The 25,473-nt window shown below is 37.5% G+C and overlaps 1 protein-coding gene across 1 annotated transcript; it reads right to left on the reverse strand.

Annotated features, from left to right (window-relative positions):
* Positions 1 to 19,146: 19,146 nt before the first annotated feature.
* On the reverse strand, positions 19,147 to 23,416 carry edn1 (endothelin 1). The gene is made up of 5 exons (XM_028461456.1): positions 23,259 to 23,416; positions 22,958 to 23,096; positions 21,653 to 21,802; positions 21,450 to 21,533; positions 19,147 to 19,823 (listed from the first exon to the last, which is right to left on the reverse strand). The coding sequence occupies exons 1-5, from the start codon at positions 23,317 to 23,319 to the stop codon at positions 19,676 to 19,678; spliced, it is 582 nt and encodes a 193-aa protein (XP_028317257.1). The 5' UTR covers positions 23,320 to 23,416; the 3' UTR covers positions 19,147 to 19,675.
* Between the last annotated feature and the right edge of the window lie 2,057 nt (positions 23,417 to 25,473).

Here is a 25,473-nt window from a genome sequence, read left to right on the forward strand (position 1 = left end):
ACATGTAGGATCGTAGCTTTGTCTAAACCAGGGGTCCCCCAATCCTGGTCCTCAAGGGCCACTATCCAGCATGTTTTAGATGTTTCCCTCTTCCAACACACCTGATTCAAATGACCAGGATCATTATCAGGCTTCTGCAGAGCTTGATGATGAGTTCATCATTTGAATCAGGTGTGTTGGAAGAGGGAAACATCTAAGACATGCTGGATAGTGGCCCTTGAGGAGCAGGATTGGGGACCCCTGGTCTAAACCTACAACTTTGTCAATTTATTGCCCATGGTTTTTCATAAATGCAAAAAAATTAGGGGCTTGAAACAGTCATTTGCTATAGCTTTTCTGTAGCAGGTGATAGTCTTTCCAGTTTAATTAAATTCCAGCATATAAAATATAAACTGTGAGAGATTAAGATGAGACACTTCTCTCAATAACGAAGCACTGTTTGAAGCTGAAGCTCAAGAAAAGTTGGTAAGAATTGTACTATGGAAACTGTTCATATCAACATTTGATATAGTTTGTTTTTGGAATAGTTAGAGAAAGAAATTAATTTAAAAAAAAAAATGTTTTTAAGTCTAAAAATGTTAAATGCTTTTAAAAAAAGTATCATATATGTTGTACCTCCCATACACATGCAATCACTTTGCGTTTTCAAAAAACATTAATTATGTGATTGATTCTGTTCTTTAAAGTGTCTAAGTATCATGTAGGGCGACTGTCCGGCCCCGACTGATGTTTCAAAAACATCTGTAAAATTTATCTAAATCTATTCAAATTTCAAAGTATTGATATTGTTATTTCCAATAATATTGATGCAGACTTTGTCCAATGATGCCCATTTTTGGAAATATCATGCAATGAAAATCTTAAAACGCCATTAACATTAATACGTCTTGTTTTTAATTCATTATGTTATCGATATTGGTTGGTAGCATTGGTGGCTAATTGCTATGAAAAGCCTGATTGTAGTGCTATTACCCATGCTCTTGTTCTGCACCTCGCAAACATTGTGTAACAGAAAATGGAATTCTCCTCTTCAACAAAGTCAGATTCTTCTAAGAGATGCGTTGAATTCAAGGATTTCCAGAACTTTACTTACTGTATCCTAGCCCCCTCTGTAGAGTCCTGAGTGAGCCTCTTTTTCACTCCTTTGGTCTTTTTTGTCTCGTTGGCCTTTTCGTCTTCTCTTCACTGAGTGAAGGTCACACCATTCACCACACAGGAGTTTGAGGTCAACCCTGTTGTTTCCCAGCCCCTCCCTCCACGCCCTGTGGCCCCTTTAGCTCAAGAGAAGGTCATCGTGACCTGAATGGTGGTCCTAATAGCCCTCATAAAAGGCCTGGTGGGCCCGAGGGGCTTAATGGGTTCAGGTCGGGCATCAGGGTCCCACGGATGAGACGAGGTTGGCGACAGAATAGTGCATCTTGGGATGCAATCCTTGGGCGCTTACATCAAGAAAAAAAATCAGCAGAATAGGGAGTTATGTTCAGAGTGAATAATTCAGTCACAATCAGTTGATCAGTCCATCTGTCATCAGAGCTGGCTCTAAAACCATCATTTAAACCATGTGTTGATTGATGAAATAGATTACCTCAGAATGGCATTTGTCCAACCAAGTCAGTGGAAGCAATCCAAATATCTATACTTATAGATATTTGGAGCTCGTATCACGATGAGTCAATTTGTGGAATCTTAGTTTTTTAAACTTCTCCGTGAAATGTTTAATTAATTAGTCTAAACAGGATTCTTGTTAGTTTACGGACCACAGCTTGTCGTCTTACAGGAGCTTCATCAGGAGCCTGTGTGTCTCCTGAATGCAGAACAATGTCCATATTGTTGGTGCCATTACAGGAACTTCATCAACTAAACATGAACCCTTCCAATAACAACAATCATCAGCAACAACATAACAACACCATCTAAGGAATTAAACACGGACTAGTTTTATAACATGGTACCTGGTGTAAGTAAGTTACTTTTAGTTTTCACATATTAGTTATACAGCTGAATCTAGAAGCCAGAGGTCAAACGTTTGGGGGATGCAAACCAATTTATGATAATAATAACAATGATGATATTGTCCTAGATTTACATATTGGTTTATTTTATTTTTACATTCAAATTTAGGGCCTCTGATTTCTAACGATCGCAGATATCAATAATAATAGCCATTATTCATTTACACCAGTCACTCACACAGTCATACTGATGGTGGTAAGCTACAGTGTAGCCACAGCTGATTCTGGATCAGTACATTGCCTAATTGATGGATCTTTGTGAAATTTGATTTGTTACGTCAGGTTGGTTCTTCAATTACTCCACTAAGTTTTATCCAAATTGAATCCGGTCTGAGTTTACCTCCGTACAGAGATTATAACCCTAACCTAATCCAATAAACAAATAAAACACGTATCTGTTCACTTTGAAAACAAAAATGAATTATTATTTTTTAGCAAAAATTCATTTTCCAGTAGTGCGCATGTGTGCGCATACACATATATGCGTACATACAATCTCAGTATGATGTGCTCTCAGTACATGACACCAGATTGCGAATTTCAATACAAAAAATGTGCGTGGCCATACATTTAGACCTACTGTATGGTTATTAATTGGGATAGAAATTTTTCCCAAGCCTGTCAAAAACTCTCAATATCTGGCAAAGAGGAGATTTGGAGCTTTGCCCTCAATGAGTGCTCTTGTTTCAATCAAGGGGAAATCACAACATACCCTCCCATGCACGTTGTGGGACAACATCACAATTTATCACAGATATTTTAAACGTTTGGCCAAAAAGACAGAGATGTCTAGTCTTGTACAAAATCTTTCTCCGAAATCTTGTCATATGGTGGATAGCTATGACACAGACTAAACCCTCCCCGATTTGTATTGGGACAATATTATGCAAACTTTTTCACCATATAATGGGTGAATTTATGTCTTGTATTTGTAGCAAAAACTGACGAACATGTCAAATGTCACACACTGTAATCTCGTGTGATTTCAGTGTGTGCTGCTCTTCATACACCCTTTGAAATGTCAAGAGATTTTAGTAAATGTCCTTCCTTTGATGAATAACTTGAAATGTTTCTTATTTTCCAATAATTTTAAATGCGAACTAGTAAAAGAGCCTGTGTCGGCTTGTTTGTCATGGCTGAAATAGGCTATATGTCAACCTGTCCATCTATCAGCTAACAGAGGAGAGCACATACTGTAGGTGTATGTCATACTGTTATGATCCTTGCTACTATCATCTCAGAGCACTATGTTTCTGTCACTGTTGTTTGGGTTTGAGGTCTCTCACTTTGTTTCACTTTTTGTCATTTGCCAGCTGAGTCGAGTTGACAAGTTTGGCATTTGTTTGGTAATGGTTCCCTCGACTCCCTGCAGGTGCACACAATCGTGTTTGTTTTCAGGCAGATAGCAGCCAATCAGAGAGGTAAAGGGCGACGGAGCACAGAGACTTTATCGGTGTGAAAGTCACCCGATTCCAGCGGAAAGCAAAACCTGTAAACACTTTAGGGTTTGTGTCAGTGTGTCAGTTAGCCTGAGAGGTGGGAAGAAACCAGAGAACCTAAAGAAAACATCCAAAACAGATGAAACTGGACTTCCATTAAATAAAACTTTCATTACTCATCACAGGCCGATGTCGCTATCAGCCTGTGATGACGAGCCACACACAAACACACCCAGATATGTAAACCAGCACATGTGACTCACAGTGGAAGGCTCTCCTATGTGGGAGCAGGTAAATCAGATTCTGTAGAAGACAGTCACGTCGTCTAATGAACCATCTAGACGTTTAGATGAATGTGCTCCAATCCATCGCAGTGACAGATGGAATGCTGCATGACTTCATGCATGAACTCACAAACGAGCTAAAAGTACACAAGAGTGATTGATTGATTCATTATTTTCATTTCGAACATAGAAAAGAGAGAAAAAACCAAGACAAGGTGAACTTTAATTTGACTCGTCACCTAAACTAAAACCATGAAAAAATGAATTTTCTGAAAATGTAGAATAAATGAACTCTTTATAATTTTCACAGCCTTTACACAGGAAATTATTTTGTGTAATACTAATTTTATGATTTTGTTTATTCAGATACATTTTATCAGGAAATTTGATCTCCTGACATGTTTCGACTGCCAACTGTCAGTCTTCCTCAGAGATGAGGAGATTAGGTTTTGTAAAAAAAAAGTAGTCAAAGAAGACTTATTATCTATTTTTATTTCCTCAAACAAAAATATCCGTACGACACAGAACACACCCTCTCCTACATGTGATGAAACACAGACATAAGAATCTCCCATCACAAAATTTTAACTTGATACCCCGTGATTTTGTCTTTGTTCATCCATCCATTCATCTTCTCATCTTGCTTTATGGACAAATGTTTCATCCATTTTCATACTTCAGTCAGCCTGACAGGTGGGAAGAAACCAGAGAACCTGAAGAAAACTAATGTGGACCCAGGAAAACATCCAAAACACATAAAACTGGACTTCCGTTAAATAAAACTTTACTCATTTGAATTGCAGTGCTTAGGACAGTGTTCTAAAAACAAAGTTTACCCACCATCCCGTCAGCATTACACACAGAATTGATTACTAACCTAATCAATCACCATGAACACTGTGCGATTTTTTTTCAATTGTTTTGCGACTCAATTGCAGAGCCTGAATGTGCGCAGCTCACGATTCATGTTCTCACACTATAAGGACTGACACTCTGACAAGATCTGACTGCTTACACCATTCGTCCATACGCAACACGTCGGGGTCTTGTTTCCGTAAATGCAACGTAAAAATCAGAAGAAGAAGAAGAACTCTGAAGCGTTGCCATTAAAACAGAAGAAGAAGAAGAATCCGAAAGTTAATAGACACCCGCGAATCTCAGCAAAAAGTGAAATGAAAAGACGGCGATGTGATGGACCAGGAAGTGGTTGGACAGACCGTCAATTCTACAGTGGTCCTACGGTGTTCACACAGTGTGAGAGTTTGAGGTAAGCTGGTCCATGGCACTGCTCACCCTGCGATACCATCACGAGGAACCACCAGGATTTTCTTACGACCATACGATTGCTGAGCGGGATCTGGTCGTGAGGTGTTAATCGCTTCTCGTGACCCCATGTATACTACACGATGCACGACACACGATTTAGACGAGACTCGGCCCGATCCTGAAAATAGACACGCAAGTCCAAAATCGGCTCAAAATGGACCAAAAATCTCACAGTGTATGCCCGCCTTTATATAACACAATGTAATTCAAAGTTCACAGTTGCTTCGGTTTGTATACCTAGAAGTGTTCCCACAGTAAAACAAAGTCTCTGCTGGGATGTTTCCACACCTCCCACTATCTGCCTCTGATCAGAGCTCTCTCATGTGAAGGGACTTCAGGAACCAACAGATCTGCAGCTGCAGCAGCGTCTGCTCCAGTGCTGAAAAAGCATCAGTTCATAGGGGACGTGTGGGGCCTCAGCGCTGACAGATAGACACAACGCTTTGGGAAATGGGACAAATTCTTGGAGAAAGTATGTCTGGAATGTGCTACACCGATGGAGACCGAGATACTTTTTGTAACCAAACCAAACGCACACCAGCAGTGACGGTAATCTATCAGAATATCAGTGAGGTAACAGTTTCACCCCCTCGGCCTTGTGGATTGTTTTTCAGGAGAACTTCTTCCAGTACATCCAGTTCAGTCACTTGTTCCTTGAAGTCAAGGTTATTCGACATGTCTCCTGTTTTTACCTCTGTGCTGCGTTCTCATCAAAAACTATTAAAGTGAACAAGAGCTGAAATGTCAAAGGACAGGAAGTACAAGCAGAGACAGTTTCCTGATTATAAATAATGATTCATTTAGTTGTTGCATCCAATAGACAAAAATATGTTTTTTCATGTATTTCCACTCTAGCTTTTAAGCCTCAGAAACCAATGCACCAAAATACAGATAGATAATTAAAAATGATTTCCTTAATACAGATCTTCTGAATCTTGGCGAGACACTAAGAGGGGGTCGGCAGATGCCTTCAAGAAACTAAGAATATTTTTTTTGAACAATTTGAGCCCATTTTTTATAATTTTTACCCATTTTCTTCAACTACAGCAAACTTGCCATATTTCAACATATTTTCATCACTTTTTATTGCAACATTTTTTATCCTTTGAATGCATTTTTGCTACATTACTCTCATTTCTGTCACTTCTACATTAAATGCTGATGCCCTTTCTGCACATTTTTCTCACTTTCACGACATTTTCAGCATTTATAAACCCTTTCCACCACTTTTCCCACCTAATGTCACACATTATTTAACCTCTTTTCACCATATTCCATGCTTATTTTTGCCAACTTAACCACATTCACCATTTGTCATGTCCCTTCCTACTTTTTAAATTACATTACCCCAACTCCCCCTCCCCCCTCATTTCTGCCACTTTTAAGCCAATATTGACACTTTTAGCTTTTTTTAACCACTTTTTTTTGTCAATTTTTGGCCATTCTATTTTGCAACTTTTAAGCAATTTCTGTGGTTTTTAAAAAACCAGTATTTATGTACTTATTACCAATCATTCAAAGATGACTTCACATGTTTTGTCTTGTTTTTTTTTTTCCTTATCCATTTATCAGCTTGTTCGTGAGATTTTTCATGACCATAATTATTCCCAAAAATTCAAACCTATCACCAAAACTTGTCAAATATTTCACACAGTAAAGAGATCACTGTTTATTGCAGACTCATAATCCACTGCGTGCAGCTCTTCACTGTTACTTTTAATGAAGCCTGCGATGTTATGTTAATTGCTATGGCAATGAACAAACGCCAGCAGGTCGAGACGTGACCGAGAGCCTCTTCTCACCTGCGCTTTCCTCATTTATTCCTGTAAATGCACCTTGCATGGACCCGTCGGGCTCCTCACTTCAAAGTGTTTACCACCTTCATTGCTGCAGCTTGTGCCAATGCACGCACACCAGTGTCTCTCCTGTAAGCTCCAACATTAGGATGCACACGATTAAACCACTGAACTCTTCTCTACCACAGGAGGTAGAGGAAAACTGGAAAACGTTGTAAACTGTGAACACACCAACATCAGTTTTCCTTTGGTTTGTCTCAGTTTGCCTTCAGCCTGGGCTTCACAAGTGCTCCACACAGGCAGTAAAACACCGTCAGTTAAAAGATCTGCTTAGTAACTTAAACCATACAGTGATGAGTACAGGTGGGACAATATATCCTGCAGCAAGATATCTTGGTATTAAAACGTCACAAGATTTATCGTCGAGGGTTACACGTGCATGGAGGGAGTGTTCGGATGAAGAAACGATTTACTACACACCAGATTGTTATCGTTTGTTTCTATTTTTTACATTCCTATTGAGTTGAAAAGGGTCATACCCAGAGTTATATAAGCATGTCCAGATGTAAAGTCAAATAAAAACATGGTTACTTTTACAACTGCGTTCTTTTTTTCCATATTGTTTTTATCGTATTGTATTGCTTTTGTATAGTGAACTCAGTGTATCGTGCCACCCCGAGTGTTAATAAGATTTTCAGTAAAAAGTGTAAGTGACTGCCCTCTGTGAACTGAAACCTGTCTATCATAATCTCACTTAGCTATTAACTAATTAGCTATAACTGCTCCCCAGGCGCCGCAATATGGCTGCCCACTGCTCCTCAGAGATGAGCTAAATGCAGAGGACACATTTCAAATATGTAATAATATATATATGACCAATAAAGACGAAAGTCTTAATCTTAATCTTAATCCTAATCTTATTGGCTGAGAATGGTGGTTGTTATGTTTTGGTGGCTTCTTACATCATGAATCACCACTGTTGGCCCCGCCCCTACCATCTGTAGTGAGTATGGTGAATTGTAAATAGCGGTATAATGAGTATTAAGTAGCTAGTTAGCATAGCATAGATTTTTCTTTGGTTATTTTATAGTATGGACTGTGCAAGTCGTAAACCTCAGGGTTTAGTTACTGTTTAAAGTGAGCTAAAATGCTACTGTGTGTCATATGTGACGATGATTGACGTTTTTTATGATCACGGCAGGGTTTAGGTTTGGAAAAAAAGCATGTGATGAGGATTTTAGCTTTACAGTTTGACCCACATCCCATCTGTTGACATTGAGGAGGCGGGATTTATGACCTATACTGCAGCCAGTCAGCAGGGGGAGCTCTAAAAATAAAAGCTTCATTCCACCGGGGAGCTTGTCCTGTCCGTTCTTTTTACAGTCTTTTACTTTACATGCAAATAGTAGTAACAGTGACACTGTTTGCTAAGTTTGTTAGAAATGAACAGCTTCTTATTTACATGTCACATCAGACTCAAACCTTTGGACAGTGCCGTGCACATTGTATTCCTGTAAACACGTTGATGAGACAAACGCAAGACAACACCATGTGATCGTTCATTTGTCTATTTGCTTTAATTTATTGGACACATTCATTCATGTTCTTTAATTATTCTTTAAGCCTATTTTGAGGAGACATTATCAACAAACACAGCTAAAAGAATGAGTTTCTGCTGGTGTTGAAACATGATGGCCAGTGCTCTGTGTTATTGTTTTGGCTCCGTCTGCCTCCAATATTGTGTTGACGACAGCAGGAGATGCAAAAATTCCAAACCCCAGCGTGAACAATCATCTTGGCACGGCCGCGTACAGTGAAGGGCGACACGGAGGAGGAGGAGGATGATGTCGGTGATGGAGTATACAAAAAGACAAAGAGTTCAGGGCTTGGCTGATGTCCTGTGAAAACAACAAGACAAAGTCTGGATGGAGCTGATTTAACTCAGGCTGACAGAAAATCATTTTTAGTAATCCTTAGTTTAGATGTAATCCCTGTAGTTTCCTAATGATGTCTGTTTTCTGAGCTGGCTAATAATTTACTGTTCTCCAACCTGACACCAAAGCATAAACTACTGTGTTTCAGCTTTGCTTATGGTTGTGATCACATGTTAAAAATACCATCACCACACATTAAGCTAACGTGGATGAACTTTGTGTGTTTTTACACATTTTTGTATGAACCAGTGTGAACCTCTGCAGTCAGTTTGATCAAACGAGGGCCAATCCAAGCATGATAATGTAGGAAGTGAGTGAAATACATAATTGTACAACTTAAAAATGTCTTAGAAAATAGAGCTTTTTAAAATATAGATATATATATATTTTTTTTTTTTTGGAAAAGTTTACTGGTATTTAAAGCTGCTGGGGACAATAACTGACATTTTCCAACTGTGCCTGTATTTCATGCAAGAGTTCTTCAGATATCAATGTGATTAAGGATGTAAGAAAAAATAGATTCTGTGACATATCGTGATATTTCAACGCACGGGTATCCTATCCATCCAAAAAAATGTCCAAATCTCTTTTGTTAATCATGTTTTTTAAACCACGGAATTGTGCTAACATATGCATAATGGTACAAAAACTCATGGTCACTAGGTGTCAGTGAACCACATCAGACCTTGTTATTCTACCTAACGCTAACATACTGGGCACTTTTATAGATGTATGTGGTTACTTTTTTTAATATATGTAATTTGACAGGTAAAAACACTAAGGTAAAAACACTTTTATCCATCTGTCTCCGGGACTCCACATCCCACAATGCAATGCAATTTCCGACAATATCAATAAACCGAGTGTTCACAGTGGAGATTAAAAAATACAATTTTCTAGAATTTCAATCTTTTACATCAGTTTTTTATAGAGCAAAGGATCTAGGATTTATTGATGTACGAGGCCTAGACGCTGTCTTTGGCCGATAAAAAACTATCGTGTCCACCTTTAAATCTGGTTCGATCCTGCAGCATAAAGCAGCTCAAGTTCACCCCAATCCCTGGATTTACTGCTTTCCATGTGCTGAACATTTGTCTTCATCAAACTGGACCTGCACAAACAGGTGCTATATGTCAGAGCTATACTTAGTGTCATTCACCTCACCTTTTAAGCTTTTATGGCTATTATTAGCTTTGTGGATGGAGTTAAAAGCTACTCGTGCTGTGCTTTTATTTACTTTCCAAACTAATGAGATCATCTTAATTCATCTGTGACATGTTTACTTCACAGTCACTCGTGGAACCCATGCTCATGTTAAGCTTTGGCAGTCATTACATGCTATAAAAGACTGAATGCGGTTTCTTTAAAAAAAAAAAAAAGGAAGAAAAAAATGTTGCACAACCATCAAAACAAATTAGCTTTTGTGGTTTTAAAGTGTCCTCTTTGTAAGATGATGGGTGGGGCTTTTAAGAATGCCGCACATGCACAAAAGAACACACAAATGAAGGCTTGACTGTCAGATTAAAAAAATGTTTTTTTTTTAATTTTCAAAGGTCCTTTACGGACAGTTTTAGTGCTTTGTACGCAGCCAAAAAAAGCACAACTTCATCTGCTAGGTCTTGTAAACAAACAGAGAATTATGAATTAAACCAGCTTGTTGTTGTTATTACATCATTAAAGGAGTATGTAGAAGTAAAGAGTTAAACCACTCACCTTTGCAACAGTTTAAGTAAAAATAACACGGTAATAGGAAAACGTTCATATTTATATGTTACATAGAATGTTTTCATTACAAGCATTGAAAATGACTGTAACAGCATTGTAAAAAAAACTGCTTAAAATGAAAGCAATTGTGATAAAATACAGTATTCAGTCCTGGACAGATGGATTCTATATATCACTGAGAGGAAGTTAGTTTATATTTTACAGGTTCAAAGTCCCTTAACCCTGACAGCTCGTGTTGTACGCCACTTTGGATAAAAGCATCTGCTAAATGAAATTTAATTTGAATTTTATTTTGGTAGTCTTCAGAAAAACAAAAAAGAACAAACAACACTCAGTTGTCTAACTAATCAGATGAAAGGTTGTAGGTTGACGCAAAAGCTTATAGACACCTACCACGTTACAAAACACAAAACAAGCCTCTCTAGATAATACCACAAAAAATAATAATAATTAGGAAACTAATATTACTATTTTTACAAGACACATTCAATATATATATATAAACATGCACATTGAACATATATACAGATGTACACACATATATACACATACATGACATGTACATAATATTGATAATATACTATTAAATATTTACAATACACATTTAATCAATTAAATTATTAAATATTTAAAATAATAATGCTCTCTGTCACATTATATACAATGTATTTTCTTGTAATTGTAACAATGAAAAGTAGAGGATGTAGCAAAAATACTATATTTCAACAAAACATCACCAGTAGGATAAAATGAACCTGTATCGTTCTCTGAATATTACTTAACAAAAGCCATGATTGACAAACTATTTTTTTCAACAATGTGAAAGGTGTCCTCAGAGTAAATGATTTTCTCTGAACTGTGGCATTTATGAAAACAATCAACAGTGTTTATCCCCTTGGCTTCAGAAACAACAGTTATTTGACAACCTGACTTGAAAAAAAAGAGAATGTTGTTGTTTTTAAAGTGTTTTACTGTCCGATTGACATTCCTGCTGTGAAGTCCCTTCAAAAGTACCTAAAAGCTGAGCGTTTAGAATTCAATTGTGCTGGTGGTTTGAAGCTTTAATTGAGGACACAGTGTTCTTCTCACCGCCTCCGGCTGTTTTTTTCTCATACATTGATGAAAAGTAAACACTGAAATATCTTCATCTGGAATGTTGCAGTACTAACACCTGCTACCTCCTCGAACAAAAATGCAAATAATTACTTTAAGCACCAAACGCTCGCCTCTCCTCCAGTGCGCTCATTGGCTGCGTGCATTAGCAGCATGTTAGCATGTACTCAATAACGTGTGTATTTGAACTTTACGTGAGGTGTTGTACATCGTTGCTCACTCGGAGCTATTTTTGGACAGCTGAGTTTGAACTGCGACAGGTTTTTTTTAAGCTCGCTGTTTAAATTTCCACATTCTGAACATTCCCTCCAGATGTGTGTGTGTGCGCGAGAGAGCGAGCCACGCGTGACATGCTGAGTGAGGATTAGCACAGCGCTACACACACAGATCCTCAGCGCCGTGTCTGTCAGCAGCACATTGATCAGGGATGGTCCCGTAAAGCTCCCGGCAGGACTGGGACAGGGATTTATGAGCAGACAGGGTGTAGACAGATACCTGCACAGATCCTCCTGAAGCAGCCAAACCAACCACAGGACAGGCTGATACTTTTCTTTTCTAACTTTCTCTCAAGCCCTCTTTAAACTGTATCATTCCTGACGTTTCATGTAGAAGCTCCTGGTTCTCAATGGGCTTTCGTGCAGTTTAAAGCTGTTCTATTCACAGTAGCAGGAACCAAAGTGAAAGCATTTTGTTCCCATCGTAAGAAACAAACACGCAACTCAAATAATGAGGAAGTAACACAAACAAAGCATTTAGAGAGCGAAAATTCTCTGACAAGTTTAGATCAGCTTACCAAGTTTCACTGAAATCCGTTCATAACTTTTTTTAAATATCCTTGCTCAGAAACTTCTGGATTCTGCAGAACCTGCCGGGTCATCGAGCTCTTTCTTCCTTTCAACATTGTCTGTCAGCACACAAAAATGTATATCAATACGTTCAGAACTTTTTGAGATATCCTGCTAACAATCATCCACATTAACAGACAAAAGCCGGTGAAAACATGACGTCCTTGTCGGAGGTAATGAAACTTGTATTAAAACATTAGACGTGTTAGTGCATGTTTAAAGATGAATTTTTTTTTTAAAAAAACCCTTTTACAATGTTTAACTCTAATTTTCCTGAATTTACATTAAAAAAAAAGTGTACTTTTTATCTCAAAATTCTAAATAGTTTGTTTCAACTGAATTTTAAAAAAAATATCACAATGAGGACAAAACGGTTTTAGATTTTTATTGCTTTTTCAATGCTACCCAATTTTAGGGCCCCGAACCACAAGTTCAGAGCCTCTGTTGTAATACAAATATACACTATAGTAGTTACTGTAAGTAATCAGCTGACCTCTGTATGTTTTTTCTGGTGTTTGCTCTCATTTCTTTACCCTGCTGTGTTTTTCTCTGCTACTCTCATCAAACAATTTGGCTTTTTCAAAGATTTCTCACATAGATTTGGGTAAAATGACTGTAATGACACCATATTGGCTGTAAAGCGCAACATCTTTCAGAAACAGTTTTTTTCCACAAGGGCAAATTTTATACAGTACAGATACAGTAATTTAAAGTGTGACCCTGCACCGGCAACAAAGTTCAGTCGGAATCTGTTTATGACTCAATTGACTTTTAATTGTCCGTTTTAATTTTCACAGAAATATGGAAACTTGAAAATTGTGCTAAACTATGGGACGGTCTTGTTTTTTCTTTTTTTTAAAGAAAATGTCTATTCGTACGGTTGCTGTACGGACAACCCCTGGTGCTATTGGTACGGTTACCGAAGTGCACCTACGTAGTGGGTTAGGGTTAGGTTATAACCCAATATCGCAACAATTTTTAGGTTTAGGTTTTTGGTTAGGGTTAGGGTTAGCTTTAGGGTAACATTTAGTCTTAGTCACGCAACCTAAACTGGCCAATGACTGACCTATCACGTGACCTAAACTGGCCAATGACTGACCTATCACGTGACCTAAACTGGCCAAGGAGGGGCGCTGCGTATGGACAGAATGTTGGTATATTGATGCATCAACGGTACAGATAGCCACTGCCTTTTTTAAAATGCTGCGAACATGTTTTTATAACACATGTAAAGACATAGTTTAGACTAATAAATCAATAAATCAAAGGTATTTCTTTAAAAAATCAGGAGAATTTACTCACAAACTTATGTCAAAGACAGCATCGGAGTGGAAAAGATTCTTTAAAAAGAGTTTGTACTTCATTCTTACAGTGATTTCTTCTGTGTCTTCACCAGACAAAGAGAGACAGTGTTTCTGTTGATGTAATTGTTGTTCTGGTTTGTTTATCGTGTTTCCTTGGATATGACGTCACTACACGAGACAATAAATCTGCCATTGTTTTGGCACAACTTTCAATTCATCAAAACACCACTTTTGGATGAAATACAGGTACAGTTTAATAAATGTTAGTTATCACTTGCAGCTTTAAGGGATGGTTGGTAACTCTAATGACCAAAACAAGTCCAGATATTTTAAATTTGTATATTGAAGGTTCATCTTAAACCAGCATGGTTTTCATATTAAGGTGGAAATTGGACGCTCTCACTGGTCAAGAGTATTGCCAAAGCATCTGAGGACACGTCACAAATTACAACCAAGCTTCTACGAGCAAATTGTCAATTGATTTTGTTGCGATACAACCATGAATTTCTGTTAAACCTAAGAAATGAGCACTTATCTATTGGGCATGAGTGTACACAAATATTGATCAGTGAGCGTTTTCTCTTAGATAAAAATGATGGTTTTTACAGAACCAACCGCATCAAGTATGTGTTGTGTATAATAGTTTTCAATCATTACCAAGTTTTGAACCTTGGAAAGAACCTCCACTATTGTCTAGTATTCACATCTACTACAGTACGTCTGCTATCATACTATTTGTGTTGATGAGACAGCGAGTCCATCGCAACGTGCCACCTCAGAGCGCTTCGTCAGCTGAGGTAATATTTACACAAAAGCATATTCTGACAATTAGTGGTTGCTTGTAATGACTTGTTTGATGAAGTAATGCTTGAATCTGAAGGTTCGACTGTTCAACAGGGAGCTACTGGCGTACACCTTGGCAAAATCAGTCAATCATACAGAAAACAATGGTTGATTGTATCGTCAGCATACGTGCTGATATACTTTGTGTTTGTACAAAGACGGAGAGACAGTGATGATGAGTGATGTAGAGGTGGTAAGAGAAGCTGTGAGTGAGGTGTCTTTGTTGCACCTGGGAGAGTTGGATGGAAAAATAGGGCGTGAGACGGCAGTGGGTCCAACGTCACAATTGGAGGCCAGTGGGCCCCGCCTTGTCGGCCCTTGCACAGCCAACCATTGTTTCACTCCCCAGCTTGAGAATTCCTGTCGAGTCGAGGAGATTCCTAATGTAATGGGCTATTATGTTAGCGCTCACTCTATTCAATAGACCTTTAAGCTATGCCAAAAGCTAATGTCTCCAGGGAGTTCCCTGGGCTAAGTTGCATGTCAGCAGAGTCAGGGCTATTGTGTTTGGGCTCGGACCCGTCGGTATGCTGTGAGTGTGAACCTCTACAGAGGTATGATCCAGCATATTGGTTTAGCAATGAACCTGCAGGCACGACTCATGAAAGCAAATATGCAACAGTCACTTATAGCGATGACAAACTGCATAGTCAGATAAGTCACACTTTTGTTTCCTGCTGCAAACAAAAATGATTAATCAGTTCATTTACATTTTTGATCCAACTGTAAAATAAACATGGCAACAGTTCGATAGCGCAATGCGACAAAGAGCGAAAATGAGACCCAGTGGCTCCAGTAACATTATTTAAACAATGCATCGACTTCTTAGTCTGTTTAGTTTTAATCTATCTAATGTTGGGTTAATTTTCACCAAAACATTTCTGAAATAGATATATTTAAATAAGTTAAAAGATCCAAAAATACCTTAATATAACTACTACAGAATAATCACAGGAAAAGTGAGGATTGCGTTGGTTCATGTTATTCCCTGTAACACTTTCCTGGCTTTTTAAGATTTCAGTATTTGGCCCAAAGACACTAAAACAATCATAGTCATGAATTGATCTGTTAAAGTCCTGATTAAGGCTGCAACGATTAGTTGACATCATCGATAACGTCGACTACAAAAATTTGTCAACGCAGATTTTATAGCGTCGACGTGTCGTTTAATCTTATAAACAAAGGATAAAAACCGACACGTGGCCACTAACACGCTCGAAAGCTTCTCCCTAAAGTTTCTAATGTGGAGGAACATTTCAGCGAAGATAAAGCAGCGAAACAAGTTAGATGTAAACTATGTGAGGTACAGCTGGCTTTCCATGATGCACAAGCACCGTAAGCGCAAGCACCCCGCAGGTGAAAAAAGGTGAGATCATAAGTCACGTTGATATCTCAAGAATCTTTCATTTTAATCACATGCAGTTTTGTTCGTTAGCCAACAAACTATAATTGAATTAGTTATTACGTTTGTTTTACGCTTATCTGTCAGAAAACCACGGAAGAAGTTTGCTAAGTTAGCAAAAGCTAGTTCAGTTACATTCATGCATAATTTACTTCACTAAACCTGCTTTGAATTAAAATACCTTGTTTTCTGCTTATACTAGCATTAATTATGAACAGTAAAATACTTTCATCTACTATCAATTGTGTCATTTTATATAATATTGATAAATTATTAGATTTTTCTCAATTTGTAGGTAATCTGATCATTTGTAATCCAGACTACACTTTATAACGCAGAACTCTTTAGTTGCTTTAAAGGTTTTACCACCAGAACCTGTAAGACAGGTTAGCTTAGTTTTGTTACTTTTTTTTTAACAAATTGTTTCCGTCATGAGTAGTTGTTCAAGACCACATGCACTTTGTATTATTTAATTTTTTTTATTGTGATTAAAATTGAATTTCTCATGATGAAAATACAAGTATTATAAATGCATTATTTTGTCCTGTCATTGTTTTATTTCCTTTCTGTAAAACAGGGTCACTTTCACACGTGTGAGAATTTAGGTGGGTTATTATAGCGATTCGAAAATATGTGCTCCAAAACAAAAAAAAATAATATGATTATTAGTCGACTAATCGAAAAAAACAATTGATAGATTAGTGAACTACAAAAAACTGTTAGTTGCAGCTCTAGTCCTGATTAAATAATCCTAAAGTCGCACTTAATTTTGTGCTGAGGATTAATGCACTAATTAGTGTGTGGTGTAATTTGTTACATTACTTCATTATTTTTAGGGGCTTGTATTTGTCCTTTGTTTATATCACATGAATGCAGTCGTTTTTAATTGCAAATTGTGGAAAGAACTCAATTTTTTCACAAATCTTGCAATTTCACACAATCAATTACACAATATTCCTCTAAATTACACAAAAATTGGGAATTGAAGTGATATTGAAAACTATGGCACAATGATGTTAAAGTTGTTGTTTTTCTCCACCTAAAATCTACGGCCCACTTGAGATCAAACTATTTGACCCCTGAACTAAAAAGGGTGATAAACTTAATGACTCCTGTAAGTAATGCATGCGAACGACGTAAAGCTAAATATTTTTGTGTTCCCGTCGGGTTGAAGAGATAAATTTCACTTTCTGTAAACGTGTCGGGGCTGAAGGTTCCAATCCAGTCTGACTGCGTGCCATGCAGAGTGGCTCTGTCTGTATTCTTTTCTGCACTAAATTGTTTTCCAAATACAAACCACTGGCAAGTGTTAAAAGCACAACATCGATGTTTTTACGAACGTGGCAGCAGTGGAAGTTCCTCAGAGCGCTGCAGGCGCTGAATCCAGCGTAAGAATCTGCACGGATCAGACATTTCACCTCATTTTTCACCAGATTGTTTTTCGCTGCCAGTTTACGCAGCTTGGTGCTGAGTGATGGCAGCAGAAACGAGGCGTGCCCGCCTTTGAACTGGACCCAAAAATAACTTGTCTGGCATTAATTATGGAGGACGGACTGATCTGACAGGTTAATGCAGCCCATTTCACGCTGTTTAATCTCTGCCTCTCAAAGGGAGATCATTGTATGATATGGGTGCTAATTATTGGCTTGTCACGTTTGTTTCTTAAAGCGTCCGAGGTCTTTCTTAGGAAAGGAGTGAGACGACATCTTTTCTTTTCCTGGAATTAATTCATCCTTCCAACTAGAAGAGTCATTCAAGTGTGATTAATTCAAGATTTGTCCATTAATGTAATGAATTGATACAATATTATTGCATATTTGACAAACTACATGTTTGCACTTATTTAGTGCAAATTTCTACCATTTGGAATGAGTAGATGGTTAAATTATGACAGATAATCCTACCTTCGAAGACATTTATTTGTTGCAAATATTTTCCCAATCATCCCTAACGTTGCTCATTCATTGGTCAGAGGAAAGCTTAGGTGGAAATGGGACTCTTTCATTGGTCAGAAGACGTAACATGGTGAATAGAACCAAGTGGCTTTCTAGCTTTTCCTCATGAATTCTACGACAAAATTACATTTGTGTCTTCAGACTATGATGAGTAAATAGTAGAGCTAAGTAATGAACACTTTTATAGTTTGCATTCAAATAATGCTCCTCGCTAAGTCAGGCACTAGTGTGTTCCATAGTAGATGACCTTAAAAAAATTATTATTTTAGTCGTTGTGTTCTGTTTTTTTTTCCATTTCTGCATTGTCTTGTTCTTGTTTTGTGATGAATTGTGTGTTTTAATTGTAGCTTTGTGTATAATTTGAGTAATTTTGTGTGTTTTCTGGGTCATTTTGTGTGTTTTTGTAGTCAGTCTGTGAATTTTTGTTGTTGTTTTGTTTAATTTGTTGTCATTTGGTGTGTATTTGTTGGTCATTTTGTGAGTTTTTGGATTCTTTTTGTGCATTTTTATTTTAATTGGGTATTTTTCTGAACTTTTGTGTGTTTTTGTTGCCTTTATGTGTATTTTTGGAGTCATTTTGTGTATTGTTTTGTTTTATATTCTTTTTGTGTGTTTTTGAATTGAGTTCAACATTAGATTGAGGGCTGCATGTGGCCCCGGGGCCGCCTGTTGCCATGTCTGTTTTACTAATGTGATTGTTTTGTTGTGCAGTAACCTGTCAATCACCTGGGGTGACACTTAAAAAAATTCAATCTAGGTTCCAAAGGAGGCGGAGCCATCGCTGTAGCTTAGCATGTGAGGCTGTCATAAAGGGATCAAAGGTGTTCATGTTGAGTCACCGTTCATCAAAGCACGGGGAACTGAAAGATGTTGAAGTTTGTAAAGAAAAGGTTGAAAACTAAACACGTTTGAAATATAAGCCACGGCTGAAAGAATCCTGCTGTGTTTACTTTTACTTTGGTTCCAAATGAAAACGTTGGCTTTATCCTTTTCTTTCACACTTTGTCTCACTTGTTTTTATTGCACTTCTGCTCTCCGTGCCTTCCTTCACAAACCACAGAGCTTTTCTTTCAAAGTTTTTCTACCTGTGTTGTTTAAAGTCACTACAGGTCAAGATAAAAGAGCGAGTGAGCAGTGAAGAGGATCACAACAGTGCAAAACACATGCATTTAAATAAATGTAAACCTTTAATTAAGTTTGGCCAGAGTTTGGCAGCTTAACAGTGACAAAACCATTTCATAGAAATGACACACGAGTGACCAACCACAGCGGCGGTCACGTGAAATACTTGGAAAGAATTCAATAAATAAGTCATAGCAACAAAAAAAAAACAGCAATGACACATTGAAAAGATAAATTATGCTCTCTGCTTAAAAACCAGTGATAAAGTAGAATCTCCAGCAGCTGAAAATGAGAATGAAAACACAGTGAATAGTTTCAGTCAGATGGAGATGAGGAGGCAGAACTCCTCTCTGTAAAGTCCACTTTTTTTGAAATGCTGTTTGGTGACGTTGGAGGCCGCTGATTGGTCAGACTCTCTGCTCACCGTCACTCCCCTGATCCGCTTTGGATCGTCTCTGAGCTTTGACATCCCAGTGTGAACGCGTCCCACCCACACTGGTGCCTTGGTGCAGCAGCTTCTATAGGTGATGTCTGCTGGCTGTAGCTTTAGAGATGAGCCTGTGGTGATGTTCTCCTCAACCTAAAGGAGGACGTGTGTCGTCCTCGTCTCGTGTCCTCGTCCTGTGCCGCTGCCTCACCCTCCACTTCTGTAGCAGGAGGCGGCTTTTCAGGACGGCTCTGAGCGCTGCAGGCGACGCCCGTTCACTGGTGCTGTTTGTTATCCTGCAAACGACAACAAAAAACACATTTGTTGACATAAAAATAGAAGGCGGAGGTTGAACTGATAATCAGCAGAGGTGTAAAGAGTACTAATATATCCTACTCAAGTAGAAGTGCTGTTACATGATTGAAATTCTACTCAAGTACAAGTACAGTAAGTCATACATAAAATACTCAAGTACAAGTAAAAAGTAGCTTAATTAAATAGTACTCAAAGTCAAAGTTACTTTATTACTTATTTGATAATAAATCTTGCCACGGTTCCCTTGCATACAGTAAACATCTCACGTAAAAACTTAAAAAAGAAAGCGACCAAATCTTGCACAAATATAACTTAATTTATTTTCCACAAAGACATCTGTATAAAATAAAATGTTTGTCAAAAAGTGCAATTCTTTTTCAAATAAAATAAAACCAATTAATTCAATTAAAAAAATAAAAGCAACTCAGTTACAGTAAGGTGAGTACTTGTAATATGTTACTTTCACCTATGATAATCAGTGATGTCATACTGAAATGTCAGACTGAAGTTTTTAACAGAGGTGAAAACACTAGTACTTGAGTATTTTATATATTACATACTAGAAATGTGTACAGTTTCAATCAAGTAACAGTACTTCTACCTGAGTAGGATAGATCAGTCTCTGGTTTCTAATATTAATCAGTGACTCTGTGATGCTATAGACATTTAAAGGTTTGAAACATGATGGTACATGACAGAGAGCAGTGATTACATACTGTACGTACATAATGCTGCTGACCTGAGGGGGAATTCCTCTGCCTCACTAATGCTCACAGTCTTTGCCGTTTGAAGCTATATATGCTTTGTGTGCTGCTTGTTATTATCTCTACGGTGACTCACTGAATATTACAAACCATTTCCATTCAATTCAGGAAAGTCAAAACATTCTCAGTTCACAAAACCACCCAGTCTTATCTGAGGTCAGAGCTCTGTTTGCTGCTTTGAAGAGTGTCTGCTTTATCCACTCTGTTGTTAAAAGTATAAAGATATCTCTTGTCAAATCACAGGAATAATTGGAATAATGAATCTTTAATGAAATAATGAATAATGAAACGAATAATGATTTAATACTGTCTGATAAGGGATCCTGGTATGACATTGATGTTGATATTGGTCCGACATCAACAAAAAAAAATACTATTTTGCATTATATCAGCCTGTATCTAAAATCTCTGATATATTTAATCAGTTTTTATCAGAGTTATTGGGATTTCTCGGGGTCTTCTTATTAATTTTTGTTTATTCTATTCAATTGTAGAATATTCTTTAAGTTTAAAATGTCTGTAACCCATTGATTAATAATAAGCGGGTCAGTTTTTCTCATCTCTACTGTAACATCACTTGACCAAACCTTTTCTAACATTCCACACAACAAAATAAGTAATAAAGTATGTATGATCCGTGTCAATATCATATTGGATGGATAACGGTATTGGATAACTCGCAAGGGTGCAATACTGTATCAATATTGTATAATAGCGCAACTCTGTGTGCATGTGTGTAGTTTATTATGAGGCAGTGACGTGCAGTCAGGGTAGATAAGGTAGGCAGTGCCTACCCAACCCTAGTGGTCACGGTACGTCACTGTTACGAGGATTGTTTCTCACCTCCTACTCCCTGCGTCTGTCGACGGTTTGTGTTTGCACTGCTTCTCTGCACAGTCGTCCACGGAGCGCGTCGCTACGTCATGCCTGAGCGCGGGAACAGAAACAGGCCATCAGAGCAGCTCTTGACTCATTTCATCGATATTCATTTTCACAATAAAACAGATAAACACACAGAAAACCTGTGTTTACGAGGTGTTACTCACCTGAGGTTGTTTTTAACGCCGCAGAAGCTGCGACAGGTGCCATCGCCTCCATGGAGACACTTGCATCGCGACCTGTGATCGGTTGCCATGGTTTCCGTGACCGAGCGTTTGGTGCGCGGGGCGTTGCCAAGTCCATATGAGACCACTCGCCTTCAAAATAAGAGACATTTAATTGTTAACAGTGTTTTTTTTGGTCTTTTTTTTACTGTTTTCATCTACATTAGGCCATTTTTAAATCTTCTTTCATCCACAGATGAAACGAAAACTATTAAAAACACTAATAAACTAATAAAAATCTGGTTGAAAAAGAGAAGTATTGAATTAAATAATTTAATTTCTGTTGTTGGGGTCAAAATGTGGAAATCTTTACAGTGATTTAAAAAACTGTTTGAATGTATTTCAGATTATGTACATAAAGAGATTCATAAGTCAATATGAAAATGGTGATTAAAGTGTTATTTGTTTGGCAGATCAATTATTTAATATTTTTAATTGAGTAAAGGACAGGTAATATAAGAATTGTTTCTTCTCCCTGCTCTTTTCTGGACATGGAATATAATAAAGTTGAATATTCCCTGTCAAAAAAAATGTGACTTTTACCATGACAGAATGAAAATAAATGAAATGAAAAATATTATGAGATTTGAATATTTGCCTACTTTGTATAACATCTGAATGTTATCCAACTTTTTAAACGTTTTAAAACTACTTATTAATCTTTTTTTTCTTTAAGAAAATCTGTTAGCTTGTCAAACGTTATACAACAGAAAAAAGTCATCAATTGTTGCTGAAAACTTCTTTTTACAGTCTATGCTGGAAACACTCAAAGGGAGGCCAAAGGCATAATTAAAGCAAAAATTAAAAAAAGATAAAAATCATAGCTGACTTGTCTAGACATGAGACAAAACTACAAAATTTAAGGTAAACGGTAAAAATTATTGTCAAAGTATAGAATTAAGCAACAGACCAGACAAATTAGGCGACCAATGGAAATGACCAAAATAACAACACACATAGTACAACGTTTACGGTCAAAACTGGCAAAAAAAAAAAAAAAAAACCCAAAAAACTAACTAACTAACAAAAAAAAAAAAAACAGAGCCAAGCTGCACTAAGAACAAGGACTACCAAAGTAAGACACATTTAATAAATCACTTTAAATGTCTTATTTAAAATTGGAAAGTTAACAGAATGAGGAAACGTTTGAAAGGAAAAGTAAAACCATTTTCAGATGTTTTCCTTCCTCTGAACTCTGTTTCTAATGCTACTGTGTGCAGATGTTGATGCTGATGTGCTGACACTCACTCAGGTGTGTTGACCCAGATGATGTCCAGGTGACAGAAGTAAACGCACTCCTTGTCCAGGAAAGATGCACACGAGCAGCGCTTGTTCCGCACATGGTGGCGGCGCGCATCTGGTACGGCAGCAGTTGGAGCCGGTAATACTGTAAATAAGACACGGTTATTATCAACACATCATCCTCAGGCTTCAGCTGGTAGTACATGTGAGTGATAATGTGCTTTAGCATCATGAATGAATTATAAATATATAATATCAATAGGAAAAAAGATGCCTTTTAGATTTATTATGGGTTTTTTAGTGTTACCTGTGCAGAAAATCCAGGAGGAAATCACAGATAACAGCAGAAATAAAACAGCAGAGTCCATTTTTCTGAGCTTTTGTGAAATCAAACTGATTGTTAATCCTTGAGTGAAAGCGTGAGTTCCACAAGATCCTCCTCAGGAACGTTGTTGTCTGTGTTGTCTGTAGTTTAGCAGTGGCCCCATGTGTGCACAGAGACTTTATACACACGCCGACTCTTCCTCCTCCCCCCTCCCCCCTCCTCCTCCCTCCTCCTCCTCCTCCCCCCTCCTCCTCCTCCTACTCCCTCCTCCTCCCCCCTCCCTCCTCCTCCCCCTCCTCCTCCTCCTGTGCTCAGAAATCAACAGATGCCTGAGTTCAAAGGGAGGATGACATAGTCCTGCAGTTACATTTATCAGACAGCAGAGGGCGGTGCAATCACACCAAAGTGCTTAGTGCAACTAATGTCAGACTCATTCGCACATAAAAAACATTTGCATTAAAAAAAACACACACACATATAAATGTATATATTCAGGGGTCTGCAAACTTTGCTCTCAAAGGAGCCATTTTGCCTAATCTCACCTGGATTAAAGTCCTGAATCCAAAAAAAAAAAAAACCTATTATTAAGTAATGTTATGTAAGAAAGATTATTTTCAATGTATTTGAAAGGCTACAAAATAACACATGATGATGATCATGTCAGTCAACACATGCTAATTGCTCATATATTGCCACATGTTAAGCATGCATACTTTGCCGGCACGTTCTGTTCTCCTACACAGTTAAAATCTTTATTTTCTTCCAGAATAGTCTTTTAGTTGTTTTAGTTATTCACCAGGGATTTATAACTTAAGGTTAGCCACAGGTGTATTTTTAGGTTGACAATTTGTTTATTTGGTGTCAATGTCATTAATCATTAACACCCTCTGTAAGTAAACAACAATTCTTTATTTTAATATTTTTTAAAGCTATAGGGAGCCATTGCAAAAGAGTCAAAGAGCCACATGAGGCTCCAGAGCCCCAGGTTGCAGACCCCTGGTATAGGTATACATATAAAAGAAGGTTTTGTTTTGTTTTTCTTTCAGGATTAAACAACTAAACAATAATACATTCAGACACTAATAACAAAAATCTGTATATGTTCTTTAAAAATGATCAAAACTGTAATAAAGCTGAAAAAAAATTAGTTTTTTTTTTTTACAGTAACACAAGGTTTCCTGACCTGATTATGTGTAAAACCAATTTTACACTCATTGGCCCTTATTTATCAACTGTTCGTACGTTCAAATCTGAGCGTACGAACTGTAATTTCATTTCATTTAATTTGACTCTCTTTCAGCAGCCCAGTCACTTATATTATTATTTAATGTATACATAAGTGGGGTCAAGTTAAACAATTAAAAAAAAAAATTACTTTAAAATCTGCATTGTGGGAATGTCAGTGTTAAATACATATTTACATATATTTTTAATTGATTTATTTTTTGAAGCATTAATGTTAATTTATGCAATTGCAATGCTTTCATTTTAGTGAGTTTAGTGCACAGTCACAGTCATGAATGCAATGGTTCTAATAATTGTCAGTGTTTCAGTTTTTGGGCCAAGAATATTAATTTAAGTACATCTCTACAAGTTAGTCATCAGAAATCAATAACAACAAAAAACATGTGGTATTATTTGACTTTGTCAGGGCTGTCGCTTTGTCGAATCATAACTTTTTCAGCCCTTCATGCACCCGTTCCGTGAGTGGCCATCTCTGCAGACTTGAGGGAATTACCCATAATTCATTGTTATTGTGATGTGTGGCAGGAATCTCCTGGGGAAACCAGCTGGCAATGGCTTTAAAAGCGATGTGGAACGAGCTAATTAGTGAATAAAAACTTTTTAACATAGTGATAATTGTGGGCAAATACCATATACACAAAATCAAATGTAAAAAAAAAACATCTTACGTGATACATGAGATTATATTGACAGTTTATGTGGAGATATGTCTAAGTATTTAGTGTTTTAAAAGAAACCAAGATAAATGTATTAATCTGTGTGTGTGTGTGTGTGTGTGTGTGTGTGTGTGTGTGTGTGTGCTTACATTTGTGTAATTGTAGATACATTTTGTATTGTCTAAGTCAGGGGTTCCCAAACTGGGGTACGTGTACCCCTAGGGGTACATGAGCACATTGCAGGGGGTACTCGGACAGATTTAACAAATTATTAAAAAATGTTGGGAAATATTCCT

This window comes from Gouania willdenowi, chromosome 11 (assembly GCF_900634775.1).
Source record: "Gouania willdenowi chromosome 11, fGouWil2.1, whole genome shotgun sequence".
Classification (NCBI taxonomy): Eukaryota; Metazoa; Chordata; class Actinopteri; order Blenniiformes; family Gobiesocidae; genus Gouania; species Gouania willdenowi.

What these genes read in the sequence shown, in the direction of transcription:
- edn1 (XM_028461456.1), bottom strand. Translation starts at nt 23,319, where the DNA reads ATGGACTCTGCTGTTTTATTTCTGCTGTTATCTGTGATTTCCTCCTGG. An exon ending in GGCGTTAAAAACAACCTCAG is followed by an intron (nt 21,534 to 21,652) that starts GTGAGTAACACC and finishes TCCCGCGCTCAG; the next exon opens with GCATGACGTAGCGACGCGCT. An exon ending in ACAGACGCAGGGAGTAGGAG is followed by an intron (nt 19,824 to 21,449) that starts GTGAGAAACAAT and finishes TGTCGTTTGCAG; the next exon opens with GATAACAAACAGCACCAGTG.